We start from the raw sequence: 14,388 nt of genomic DNA, 5'->3' as shown, positions 1-14,388 counted from the left end.
TTTTACTTTCTGTTTATCGCTCCCTACTTTCAAATCAATAACAATTTTTTTATTTTTATTTGAGGGCTTCATTTCTGTGTAACAAATTGTACTTTCTAGTGCTGATTTTTTATATTCCATCCCTTGTACTGGGAAGTGGAAATACAATTTGGTAAAATTGACAGGGACCCGCATTTGCGCCATTTTCTGACTCTGTTTTTACATCTTTTACTGTACAATCCAAATGGCATCTCTAATATATTCATTGGTTTGGTACGATCACAGGGAGACCACATTTATATAGGTTTTATTAGGTGCTAATAGATTTTGCCAAAAATTTAAAACCTTTGTACCAAAAAAAAATAAATTATTACTTTTACCATACTCTGACTCCACTAACTTTTTCTTGACTCTTAGAGCAGGGTCCCGGCTGTGATAAAACAGCCGGGGCACTGCTCTTCCCAGCACGGGGGCCCATGCAGACCATAGGTTAGGCTGACAGAGAAACCCGGCGGCCTAGCCTAAGGCCACTTAGTGACCAATGGAGAAATCCGTATGGGTGGTCACTAATGAGTTAAACTCTCCGCCTCCTTGACTTTATACAATCAATTTACATCTCACTTCAAAGTAAATTTTCTGGACAATGCCACCACACTGGATCATGAAATGATTTGGAAGGTGTGTCAGCTGCATATGAACATACTGGTAGTGGTTTATCAGGTCAATTTTTATGCTGACAGGTTCCCTTTAAACATGTGTTTTCAGATATTTAAGCTAAGAAATATTTCCCTGGCTACATTCATCCAAGAATTCCTGAGAAGTGTTAGAAGAAGACTTTCAGCAGTAGAAGACACACAACGGCCGGAGTCAGGAGGACCTCATGGACGCTTATTCCATCACTGGTGCAGGTGTAATTGGAACTGATTGTTGTGCCTTGAATAGTTTGAGACTGCCTGCCAAAGTCACAGTAAGATTTTGTGGCACATCCCCGAAGAGCTGAAGACAATGACATGGATCCTGAAAAGATTAAAAAAAGGATTTTCTACACAGTATTATACCTTATACTAGACATTGGGGCGGGGGGTATTTATCAGGAGGGGGGGCACAGCCCGCAGGAAGTGGGGGAGCAATCTAGGTCCTATATTCTAGGAGAACAATGGGGCCATTTGCAGTGAAGTAAGAAAGATTTTGTTACCTGTCATTTGTGCGGTCTGGAGAAGACACATGTTCTCATCCCCGGTGCATTGTATGGTATCTGATGTGTCACACCAGGTAGAGTCATCAGACATGCAGGATCTACAGGTCACTCCATTAGGGGTGGAGTCTTGTCTAGGATCTAGGACCAAACCGGAGAAGAAGAGGAATAAAAGAGAATGAATTCTCATGACAGGTACTGGGCCACATTGATTAACCCCTTACCATCCAGATCCTTTTTGGGTTTTCCATTTTCATTTTTCACTTCCTATCTTTCAAAAACTTTTTCTATTTTTCCATGTAAAGAGCTGCGTGAGGGGTTGTTTTCTGTGTAAGTATTTAATATTCCATGCCGTGTACTGGGAAGTTGGAAAAAAATCCAAATGCAGTAAGATTGGTGACAAAACGTGTTTGCACCATTTTCTTGTGGGTTTGGATTTTACAGCTTTCAATGTGCACCCTCAGGGATACCAAATTTACCACATATACTCGAGTATAACGGCTTATACTCGAGCCTATAAAAAAAAAAGTGTACTCACCTTCCGACGTCCCGTCCCGGGAAGTCCTCTTCTGTCCAGCGATGTTCCGGCTCCCTCTCTCCATGTGGTGCCGCCGTGTGGCACTGCATGGAGCCGGAATATCGTTGGACAGAAGAGGACCTCCCAGGGGGGCGTCGGAAGGTGAGTACACTTTTTTTTTCTTATAGGCTGGGCAGGGGCTATATCCTGGGGGCTTCAGGCTGTATACTAGGGACAGGGGGTTGCTGGCTGTATACTGGGGAGCAGGGGCTGCATGCTGTATACTGGGGGGCATGCACTGGTTGGCTGTATATGGGGGAAGGCTGGGACCAATGCATTTCCTACCCTCGGCTTATGCTCAATTGTTTATGAGTTTTACTGTTTGAATTTCTACTTTTTGATTTTTTTTTTTTTTTTTTTTTTGTTAACTATTTGTCACACTCCCTGGGGGTTTTTAACCCTAGGTTGTCTGATTGATCTAATTATAAACAAACAGGGGCAGGGAAGCTGTTGTGCATTCAGCTACTGGCCGGCCACCGCGTTCAGCTACGGCTACTTCATGCCCCAGTAGGCTCTTTAGTAAATTTGCATATTAGGGCAATTAAAAAATATAAAAGATTTGCGGGGGCTAAAGGATTAGCCCTAAAAAGGGCTATTCTACTATAGATGGAATTATAGGTAGATCCGAAGTGGTAAGTTTCCTTGAATATTGTGCACCACTGAGCAATGGTCCCACACTTTACTGCGCACATTAGTAATTATGCTGGAGCAGGGACTGAGCTACGACCGGGAGCCATTAAATAATTTTTTTTAACTAAACTACAGGATATAGCAAAAAAACTGAAATGGATGACTTACATGAAGGAAGAGAAGGAGTACAGTGGTCAGTAGAACAGCAGGACGTGGCGCTCCTGGCTTTCCCATACTGCATGGATAAGCTGCCCTTGTAGTTACATGCAGATGGATGTGCGCAGGACCTGACTACAGATGGATTCGTTGTCCAAGCTAGAAATAATTAAAAGAGACTTTTTTATGATCAAAAATTGTTATTGGGAGCGTTCCCTGATGAAAAGCTGGTCACAAAGTGTTTGCCACCTATAAAACCAGTCGATCTTTCAATTATATACACATACAATAAATGGCGGCATCGTTGGATATTAGCCACAACACACCGTATATACGTCCTCCATACGGTCGTGTGAATGTAGCCTAAGACAATTTTTAGCAACAAAAGTTTGGGCTGTCCGCAAAAATTTTGGGCAGAGCAGAGGACGGGGAATCCAGGGGCAAATTTGGGCTGTTGAAATTTTATTAACTCTTTCTCATGGTGGATCAAAAAACGTAATAATTTGGCATATTTTCCGGTGTTTAAGAAGACCTTTTACCCTCTGAAAATCTTGTCAATCTAGGCCAGTGGTGGCGAACCTATGGCACTGGTGCCAGAGATGGCACTCGGAGGCATCTATGCTGCCACACAGGCTGTCTCCCAGGCACACAGTTTGCCAGACATGGCACCACCCTGCAGTCTCAGGCAGTCCAAGAAGTGCCCTGCTTTTCTAAAGTGACCCATCCTGTGCTGCTTAGTCCTGTCCGAAGAGAGAGAAGGTGTGGACGGTCGGATTGGAGCTCAAAAATTCTGTTAGCAATAGGTTTGTTACTGCCTAAATTTCCGTGTTGGCACTTTGGGAAAAGCTAGTGTGTTTTGGGTCTCATTTTGGGCACTCATTTTAGGCGGTCTTCTTATACGCTGGGTGAGGAGTTGATGAGGTGAGGTGGCGCCTCCTGGAGATGTGAGGCTGGGAACTGCAAGCTGCTCATGTATCTTCAATGCTGTAGCTCCGGGCCGAAAGAAGGTCATGTGACCAGAGCTCAGCAACTCAGCACAGGCTCCGGTCACATAACCTATAGCTTGGACTTGCCCTATGTGCTAGGCACTAGGCCTAAGGCACCTGAAGTTCCTGGAATTAGGACAGTGGCTGTGGCAGACAGACCATTAGTTCTGGTTCTGTCTGCAGACTTTATGCTCTGACTAGAGATGAGCGAGTATACTCGTCCAAGCTTGATGCTCGTTCGAGTATAAGCATACTCGGAACGGCTCATTGCTCGGACGAATATTTCCCCTGCTCGAGATCGAGCATTTACTTATTAAAGGGAACCTACCACCACGAATCTACCTATAAAGGTAGATCGGGTGGTAGGTGGATGTATGGGACGTGAGGATAGCCCTTTTTAGAGCTAATCCTCACGTCCCCGCTAGCGTACCATAAACTTTATTGCCCTAATATGTTAATTAAATTAAGCGGCTACCGGGGCGTGGAGTAGCCGGACACGAGGCTACACGGCGCGGCTACTCCACGCCCCAGTAGCCGCTTTCCCCCGCCTACCCTGTGATCTTCGGCGCGCAGCTCGTGGCAGCTGCGCGCCCTCGTCCGAGAAGCCGGAGTTCTGCGCATGCGCAGTAACTCCGGCCTCGTTCCCGAGATCGCGCATCTTGGCCGGAGTTACTGCGCATGCGCAGAACTCCGGCTTCTCGGACGAGGGCGCGCAGCTGCCACGAGCTGCGCGCCGAAGATCACAGGGTAGGCGGGGGAAAGCGGCTACTGGGGCGTGGAGTAGCCGCGCCGTGTAGCCTCGTGTCCGGCTACTCCACGCCCCGGTAGCCGCTTAATTAAATTAACATATTAGGGCAATAAAGTTTATGGTACGCTAGCGGGGACGTGAGGATTAGCTCTAAAAAGGGCTATCCTCACGTCCCATACATCCACCTACCACCCGATCTACCTTTATAGGTAGATTCGTGGTGGTAGGTGCCCTTTAAAGACAGCGAAGAACAGTGAAGAATACAATGAAAACAGTGAACACAGTGAACACAGGATCATTTGAGTGAAGAACACATTGAAAGAACACAGTGAAGAATAGATTGCAGATGTTCCGTACATCTGCTAACTTATCCGAAGACACGCGTGCAGAACGGTGTTCTTCTTAATAGTATATGAAGAACAATATGTGTGAAGAACACATTGCAGATGTATGGAAACATCTGCAATGTGTTCTTCGCACATATTGTTCTTCACATACTATTGTGAAGAACACCGTTCGGCATGCGTGTCTTCGGGTAAGTTAGCAGATGTATGGAAACATCTGCAATGTGTTCTTCACTGTGTTCTTTCAATGCGTTCTTTAAGTGAAAACATCTGCAAACATCTGCAACGTGTTCTTCAGTGTTCTTCTTTCAATGTGTTCTTTCAGTGAAAAATGCTCGAGTCTCCCATTGACTTCTATGGGGCTCGTTATTCGAGACGAGCACTCAAGCATTGGCAAAAGTTCGTCTCGAATAACGAGCATTCGAGTATTTTAGTGCTCGCTCATCTCTAGCTCTGACTAAAGACAGAGAGCTAAGACCCTGTGCTTTCGCCCAGCAGGGGTCTTATATTATATGATCAGGTAATAGCACCTCTCCAATCAGCTCCCAGCATGTATTACAAGAATTTAATTGGACAGTCACATATCACAATGTTAACATCCTAGAGAGATCATGATTCCCCCTCACAGCTCCTGACCTGGAGAGGCAGCTATTCGCAACTACCAGCCTGTTCATGCATTGTCAAGGGTGTTGCAGGTCATTATTTGTAAGCACATCGGCATAAAGAGACAGCTCTTTCGCGTGAATGAGTCAGCTCCTTTAAGTGAACCTATTGCTCACTTACCCCACTCCTTAATGTCACACCCTGCCCCCTTTAAATGTGGTGTGGGGGACTGTGTCTCCCTATTCCAGAAGAGATTACTGCTGTCAACTGGCTCTTATCCAACTCCGTTTCCACTGGCAAAGTAGTAGCTACACGGAGGGAGCCTTGGCAGGAGAAGATTTACTCTAGAATCCTGGGATGAATCCTGCATTGCTTATTTACTTCCTAGAGGAAACTAATTTACTTAACCCTTGAACACCGAGGCTTTTTTTCATTTTCGAGTTTTCATTTATCACTCCCCGCCTTCAAAAATCCATAACTTTTTTATTTTTACATGTAAAGAGCTGTGAGAGGGCTTGTTTTCTGTGCAATACATAATGATGGTATTCCATGCCTTGTACTGGAAAGTAGGAAAAAAATATCCAAGTTGAGTGAAATCGGATTGAAAGTGAAAAAAATGCATTTGCACCATATTCTTGTGGGCTTCGGCTGTGTGCCCCAAATTACATTTCCCCTTCATTCTTTGGTCAGTACAACCATGCGGATAGCAAATTTATGTAAGTTTTATAATGTTTTGATTAGAGATGAGCGAACATGCTCGTCCGAGCTTGATGCTCGTTCGAGCATTAGCGTACTCGAAACTGCTCGTTGCTCGGACGAATACTTTGCCCGCTCGAGAAAATGGCAGCTCCCGCCGTTTTGCTTTTTGGCGGCCAGAAACAGAGCCAATCACAAGCCAGGAGACTCTGCACTCCACCCAGCATGACGTGGTACCCTTACACGTCGATAGCAGTGGTTGGCTGGCCAGATCAGGTGACCCTGGGATAGACTAGCCGCTGCCCGCGCTGCTCGGATCATTCTGTGTCTGGATGCCGCTAGGGAGAGAGCTGCTGCTGGTCAGGGATAGCGTTAGGGTGTTCTATTAGCTTACTGTTAGGCAGGAGTGATTCTCCAAGAACCCAACAGCCCTTCTTAGGGCTACAATAACGTTCTACTTTTTTTTTTTTTATTTGCATCTAGTACCATTTTGTGAGGAATTAGCAGGGGGACTTGCTACCGTTGTGTTTAGCTCTTAGTGGCACACATATCCACCTCAAACACCAAAGTGGGAAAATTTAGTAGGGGTTGGATTTCAATTAGGCACAGTCTGCCATTTGTCCTTTTTTATTTTACGTTTATTTTGTTTAATAACTCAGCGTCATCTCATCTGGCATAGTAGTGTGCTTTCATACTTGGCTAGAAAATAGCCATAGGAGAATCCAAACGGCTTACGCCTACAGTAGCGTTATATATTTGATTTCTGGTTGATCTGCTGGTGGCTGTACTTGCTGCAGTGCATCTACTAGCCAATTGTGAGCAATTTGTAGTGAGACTTGCGACCTCTGTGTTTTGCGCTTAGTGACGCACATATCCATTGCAAAGACCGAAGTGGGAAAATTTAGTAGGGGTTGGATTTCAATTAGGCACAGTCTGCCATTTGTCCTTTTTTATTTTACGTTTATTTTGTTTAATAACTCAGTGTCATCTCATCTGGCATAGTAGTGTGCTTTCATACTTGGCTAGAAAATAGCCATAGCAATAGGATAGCATTGTTTGGTTTTAAAAACTCAAAAACACAAAAAAAAAAAAAAAAACACAAAAAAAAGGTAAAAAAAAATTAAAGCTATAACTCTCATTTTAAAAATGTTTAACCCGAGGGCTAGGGGTAGAGGACGAGGGCGGGGACGTGGGCGTCCAACTACTGCAGGGGTCAGAGGCCGTGGTCCTGGCCGGGGTGAGACACCACCTGCTTATGAGGGAGCAGGGGAACGCCGCAGAGCTACACTCCCTAGGTTCATGTCTGAAGTTACTGGGACTCGTGGTAGAGCACTGTTGAGGCCAGAACAGTGCGAACAGGTGATGTCGTGGATTGCTGACAATGCTTCGAGCAATTTGTCCACCAGTCAGTCTTCCACGCAGTCCACCCATGTCACCGAAATCGCCACTCCTCCAGCTCCTGCACCTCAGCCTCCTCCCCCCCAGTCTGCCCCCTCCCAGGAAAATTTGGCATTTGAACCGGCATACTCTGAGGAACTGTTTTCTGGACCCTTCCCACAGTCACAAACCACTTGTCCGGTTGCTGCTGAGCAATTTTCCGATGCCCAGGTTTTCCACCAGTCACAGTCTGTGGGTGATGATGACCTTCTTGACGTAGTGGAAGTGTGTAAAGAGGTGTCCGACGATGAGGAGACACGGTTGTCAGACAGTGGGGAAGTTGTTGTCAGGGCAGGAAGTCCGAGGGGGGAGCAGACTGAGGGATCGGAGGATGATGAGGTGACAGACCCAAGCTGGGTTGAGAGGCCGGGTGAACACAGTGCTTCTGAGACGGAGGAGAGTCCTCCACCAGAACAGGTTGGAAGAGGCAGTGGTGGGGCCAGACGGAGAGGCAGGGCCAGAGCTGGTGCATCAGCACCAAATGTGTCGACTAGTGAAGCTCCCATGGCGAGGGCTCTTGCGGCGAGGGCTAGATCTTCAGAAGTCTGGAGGTTCTTTAAGGAAACACCGGATGACCGACGGACTGTGGTGTGCAACATTTGCCAAACCAGGCTCAGCAGGGGTTCCACCACTACTAGCTTAACTACCACCAGTATGCGCAGGCATATGAATGCTAAACACCCCACTCAGTGGCAACAAGCCCGTTCACCTCCGGCCGTGCACACCACTGCTCCTTCCCCTGTGTCAGCTGATAGTCAGCCCCCTGCCCAGGACCCTGCCACAAAAACCCCATCGTCTCCTCCACGATCCTCCACAGCATCCACCAGCGTTCAGCTCTCCATACCCCAGACGCTGGAGCGGAAACGCAAATATAGTGCAACCCACCCGCACGCCCAAGCCCTTAATGTGCACATCTCCAGATTGCTTAGCTTGGAGATGCTGCCCTATAGGCTAGTAGAGACCGAGGCCTTTCGCAACCTCATGGCGGCGGCCGCCCCTCGGTATTCGGTCCCCAGCCGCCACTACTTTTCCCGATGTGCCGTCCCAGCCCTGCACCAGCACGTGTCAGACAACATCACCCGTGCCCTGACCAACGCCGTTTCTGACAAGGTCCACCTGACCACGGACACGTGGACGAGTGCTGCCGGGCAGGGCCACTATATATCGCTGACGGCACATTGGGTTAACTTGGTGGAGGCTGGGACCGAGTCTGACCCTGGGGCTGGTCATATACTGCCGACGCCGAGGATTGCGGGGCCTACCTCGGTCCAGGTGTTTCAGGCCTACTATGCCTCCTCCTCCTCCCACCCCTCCTCCACCTCCTCCTCCGAACTACCATCCGTGGGCACGGCGCCATCAGTCGGTAGCTCTAGGCACAGCAGCAGTGCCGTTGCTAAGCAACAGCAGGCGGTGCTCAAACTGCTGAGCCTAGGCGATAAAAGGCACACCGCCCAAGAGCTATTACAGGGCATCACGGCGCAGACTGATCTGTGGCTGGCACCGATGAACCTGAAGCCAGGCATGGTTGTGTGTGACAACGGCCGTAACCTGGTGGCGGCTCTGCAACTCGGCAGACTGACACATGTGCCATGCCTGGCCCATGTGTTAAATCTGATAGTTCAGCGTTTCCTCAAGACATACCCCAATCTGTCTGATTTGCTCACGAAGGTGCGCCGCATCTGTGCGCATTTCAGGAAGTCCAGCACAGATGCTGCCACTCTCAGGGCAGCGCAGCGCCGCCTCCAACTGCCCGCTCACCGACTGTTGTGCGACGTGCCCACGAGGTGGAATTCAACACTGACCATGTTATCCAGAGTTTACCAGCAGCGCCGAGCCATTGTAGACTGCCAGATGTCAACTTCCACCAGAACTGGTAGTCAGGTCAGTCAGCTTCCTCAAGTCTACAATGAGGAGTGGACGTGGATGTCTGATATCTGTCAGGTGCTGAGTAACTTTGAGGAGTCAACACAGATGGTCAGTGGCGATGCCGTCATCATCAGCCTCACCATCCCGCTGCTTGGCCTGTTGAAAAACTCTCTGATCAGCATGAAGTCGGAAGCTTTGCGCTCGTCACAAGAGACGGGGGAAGAAGATTCCCTTGTTGATAGCCAAAGCACCCTTAGGTCTGTTTCTCAGCGCATATCGGAGGAGGTGGAGGAGGATGAGGAGGAAGAGGAGGAGAATGTTGGCGAGACACAAGAGGGGACCATTGTTGAGTCCTTCACTGTTCAGCGTGTATGGGCAGAAGAAGAGGAGTTGGAGGAGTTGGAGGAGGAGGAAATGGACAGTCAGGCCAGTGAGGGGAGTGAATTCTTACGCGTTGGTACTCTGGCGCATATGGCAGATTTCATGCTAGGCTGCCTATCCCGTGACCCTCGCGTTCAAAGAATTTATTCCAGCACCGATTACTGGGTGTTCACAATCCTGGACCCACGGTACAAGCAAAATCTTTCCACTCTCATCCCTGCAGAGGAAAGGAGTGTGAGAATGCATGAATACCAGCAGGCCCTGGTTCACAAGCTGAAACAGTATTTCCCTTCTGACAGCGCTAGCGGCAGAGTGCGTAGTTCTGCGGGACAAGTAGCGAGGGAGAGTAGGCGAGCAGGCAGCTTGTCCAGCACTGGCAAGGGTACGCTTTACAAGGCTTTTGCCAGCTTTATGTCACCCCAGCAAGACACTGTCACCTGTCCCCAGTCTCGGCAGAGTAGGGCTGATCTTTACAGAAAGATGGTGAGGGAGTACGTAGCTGACCATACCATCGTCCTAAATGATCACACAGCTCCCTACAACTACTGGGTTTCAAAGCTGGACATGTGGCACGAACTGGCGCTGTAAGCCTTGGAGGTTCTTGCCTGCCCTGCCGCTAGCGTCTTGTCCGAGCGGGTTTCCAGTGCAGCTGGTGGCATCATCACCGATAAGCGTACACGCCTGTCGACTGACAGCGCTGACAGGCTGACGCTTATTAAGATGAATAAAGCCTGGATTTCTCATAATTTCCAATCTCCACCAGGTGAAGGAAGCTCAACCTGAATAATTGATCCACTCCTCCTCCTCCTCATTTTCCTCCTTCTCCTCCTCTTTGTACAGTAAAGCAGAGGAAACTGGCTATTTTTTGACAGGGCCCACTGGCTCTAGCTATAGTACTTTATGCATTTAATTTTTCTGGAGGGCCACCGACCCGGTCCTCTGTTTTAAACAATTTTTGGGAGTGCCACATACAGGCACTCAATCTATTCAATTTTTCTGGAGGGCCACCTACCTGTTCCTCTGGTTTGAAAACTTTTTGGGACTGCCACATACAGGCACTCAATCGATTCAATTTTTCTGGAGGGCCACCTACCTGCTCCTCTGGTTTGAAAACTTTTTGGGACTGCCACATACAGGCACTCAATCTATTCTATTTTTCTGGAGGGCCACCTACCTGCTCCTCTGGTTTGAAAACTTTTTGGGACTGCCACATACAGGCACTCAATCGATTCCATTTTTCTGGAGGGCCACCTACCTGCTCCTCTGGTTTGAAAACTTTTTGGGACTGCCACATACAGGCACTCAATCGATTCCATTTTTCTGGAGGGCCACCTACCTGCTCCTCTGGTTTGAAAACTTTTTGGGACTGCCACATACAGGCACTCAATCGATTCAATTTTTCTGGAGGGCCACCTACCTGCTCCTCTGGTTTGAAAACTTTTTGGGACTGCCACATACAGGCACTCAATCTATTCTATTTTTCTGGAGGGCCACCTACCTGCTCCTCTGGTTTGAAAACTTTTTGGGACTGCCACATACAGGCACTCAATCTATTCTATTTTTCTGGAGGGCCACCTACCTGCTCCTCTGGTTTGAAAAATTTTTGGGACTGCCACATACAGGCACTATCCAAATTAAATTGTCTCCATAGCAGCCTCCACACGTTGTCTCCATTGCTACCTCCAAAAGTCGTCCATATAGCTGCCTCCATACATCGTCCCTTTATCAAACGAGGTGTGTCAGGCAGAAATTTGGGTTGTTTTCATGGATTCCACATCAAAGTTGTTAACTTTGTCGCCACCCAGCTGTGTTATCCACAAAATATACTAATAAACTTTTATCATTTACCAATATTATTTCAGCGCTTCTTGCGCATCTGTTTACATTCCCCTCACCCGCCATATCCCAAACTTATAAGAACGCTACTACACTTGATCTTATACAAAAGGTTCTTAGAAGTGCTGTTTGGGGAGTAGCCTAGAGACAGGGGCTTGGATTGGCGAAAGCTCGCCTGGCAGCGGAGCGCCAGCTCCATCCCAAGATCCAACTAACATAGTTTTAACTGCAGCACCTTTAATCTACTACTAGTTCACTGCCTCCATAATAATAATAATAATCTTTATTTATATAGCGTCATCATATTCTGTAGCGCTTTACAAATCATAGGAAACAAATACAAATGTAATGTAACAGAGCACAACATTTGTATGGAACAACAGGAGTGAGGTCCCTGCTCGCCAGAGCTTACGGTTTATGAAGATGATGGGGTAACACGAGGTAAAAGAATATTTAATGGTCAAGCCATTCTTCTTAGGGAATAGAACAAAATATAATAAATGGAATTGCTGTCGCTTGAACCACTCAGCCGTCATCTTATATACCAGGTCCAGGGTGAATGGGACTGTAGAGAAGTCTGGTGCCTGTTGGTTGCTGGATAACAGATGGGAGGACGACACAGGACGGGTTAGTAGAAGAGTTACAACTTCATGCAGTTAATGAGTGTTATAGGCTTGCCTAAAGAAATGGGTTTTAAGAGCACGTTTGAAACTTTGGAGGTTAGGTATTAGTCTGATAGTCCAGGGCAGAGCATTCCATAGAATTGGTGCAGCTCTAGAGAAGTCTTGGAGACGCGAGTGGGAGGTCCGCACTAGGGTAGAGGTTAATCTAAGATCACTGGCGGATCTAAGAGCACGGGTTGGGCGATAGACTGAGATAAGAGAGGAGAGGTAGGGGGGTGCAGCATTATACAGAGCTTTATGGATGAGGGTTATTATTTTAAACTATTCGAAAGGAGACTGGCAGCCAGTGCAGCTACTGGCATGAACTGTAAGCATACATGGTCCCCTTATCAAACGAGCTGTGTCAGGCAGAAATTTGGGTTGTTTTCATGGCTTCCACAACAAACTTGTTAACTTTGTCGCCACCCTGCTGTGTAATCCACAAAAAATACTGGCAAACTTTTATCATTTACCGATATTATTTCAGCGCTTCTTGCGCATCTGTTTACATTCCCCTCACCCGCCATATCCTAAACTTATAAGAACGCTACTACACTTGATCTTATACAAAAGGTTCTTAGAAGTGCTGTTTGGGGAGTAGCCTAGAGACAGGGGCTTGGATTGGCGAAAGCTCGCCTGGCAGCGGAGCGCCAGCTCCATGCCAAGATCCAACTAACATAGTTTTAACTGCAGCACCTTTAATCTACTACTAGTTCACTGCCTCCATACATGGTCCCCTTATCAAACGAGCTGTGTCAGGCAGAATTTTGGGTTGTTTTCATGGCTTCCATGTTAACTTTGTCGCCACCCTGCTGTGTAATCCACAAAATATACTGGCAAACTTTTATCATGTACCGATATTATTTGAGCGCTTCTTGCTCACCTCCTTTGGTTCCTCTCTGCCACCCATTGGTTTGAAGCCTGAGTCCATTTAGGGTATGTCGCCATGACACTCTCTAGCCTGCCGCTGCTGCCTCTGCATGCCGTCCCCTATAGTGTCAGGGTCAATTATTGGATGTTTTAGATGCTATCTAGCTTCATTCTGTCACTCTGTCATGGCCATGCTGTTGCCCATAATTTTGGCATAATGGTGCGATTATGCAGCCTCAGAGGCATCCATGCATGCTGCCCCTGCTGTTTCCTGTCCATTTCCGTGGTGTTTCCATCCTTTTCTGAGGTTCCCAGGTGTTTGGCCAAGCTTCCCTGTGCAGAGCCTTGGTCCCCTTGAAAAATGCTCGAGTCTCCCATTGACTTCAATGGGGTTCGTTATTCGAGACGAGCACTCGAGCATCGGGAAAAGTTTGTCTCGAATAACGAGTACCCGAGCATTTTAGTGCTCGCTCATCTCTAGTTTTGATACATTTAGAAAAATTAATACCTAATGTACGAAAAAAAAATCTTGATTTCACCATCTTCCGGTACTAATAACTTGTTCATACTTTGGTGTACAGACATGTTTATGGTGTCACTTTTGATGATGTTTCCAATGTTACCATTAAGAGGACTGTTTTTGCCTTTTGTTCACTTTTTATAGATTTTTTTTGGCTAAATAGCACAAAAGTGGCATTTTCATCTTTGAGCGCTATGTTACGTTATGGAGTTAAACTCCAGGAATTTCCATTGTTATATTTTGATAGATCAGACATTTTACGACGCAGCAAAAACTTATGATTTTTACTGTTTATTTATATATGTTCTATGGAATGGGGGGGGGGGTAATTTTAATCATTTTTTTTTCCTTTTTTAATTTTTTTTTTACTATTTTTCAGACCCCCTAGGGTACTTTAAATCTAGGTTCTCTGATTGATCCTACCATATACTGCCATACTACAGGGGATTTTACACATCATCAATTACAATGTGCAAATCATATGACCTGAGTCTGTCGTAGCAACAGATTGCAGCTCCCCGATGACGTCACCAGAAGCGACGATCCAAGCCAAAGCTTCCGACGGCTTTTTAATGGCACTGGAAGCTTTGCTGGCAGTGATCGATAGGTTAATACCCGTGATGAGTGCTAGCCCCGTTCACGGGTGTTACCGATGGGTATTTGCTGCAATATGCATCAAACACTCACTGGCTATGGAGAGGGCTCAGCCTGTTAGCCATCTCCAAACACCCGCAGCCGACACGTCATGTAGTAATACATCAAGTGTTGTTAATCGGTTAAAAAGGATGTGAATAGGCAACAGAGTATGGTCAATATTTGTATTTTAAGGAGAGGGGATAATTTAAATTTTTACTCAATGAAAAAAAAATTATCCAGGTTTTAACTTTTTAAAAATTTACATT

General features: G+C 46.8%; 1 protein-coding gene across 2 annotated transcripts in view; it reads right to left on the bottom strand.

The window, feature by feature from the left end:
• Nucleotides 1-393: 393 nt before the first annotated feature.
• LOC140065474 (uncharacterized) overlaps nucleotides 394-14,388 on the bottom strand; it is a 40,758-nt gene continuing 26,763 nt past the window's right edge. For both annotated transcript variants that reach the window (XM_072113072.1, XM_072113074.1), the window contains exons 3-5: nucleotides 2,550-2,696; nucleotides 1,175-1,315; nucleotides 394-996 (exon numbers count right to left, since the gene is read on the bottom strand). In XM_072113072.1, coding sequence (XP_071969173.1) covers nucleotides 803-996; nucleotides 1,175-1,315; nucleotides 2,550-2,696 — 482 coding nt within the window. In that variant the 3' untranslated portion in view covers nucleotides 394-802. The remainder of the gene's footprint in view (nucleotides 997-1,174; nucleotides 1,316-2,549; nucleotides 2,697-14,388) is intronic.

The sequence above is a fragment of the Engystomops pustulosus genome, chromosome 6 (genome assembly GCF_040894005.1).
Source record: "Engystomops pustulosus chromosome 6, aEngPut4.maternal, whole genome shotgun sequence".
In the NCBI taxonomy this organism is placed as follows: domain Eukaryota; kingdom Metazoa; phylum Chordata; class Amphibia; order Anura; family Leptodactylidae; genus Engystomops; species Engystomops pustulosus.
Note: the sequence above shows the minus strand (reverse complement) of the source record. Positions and strands in the feature narration are given on the sequence as shown.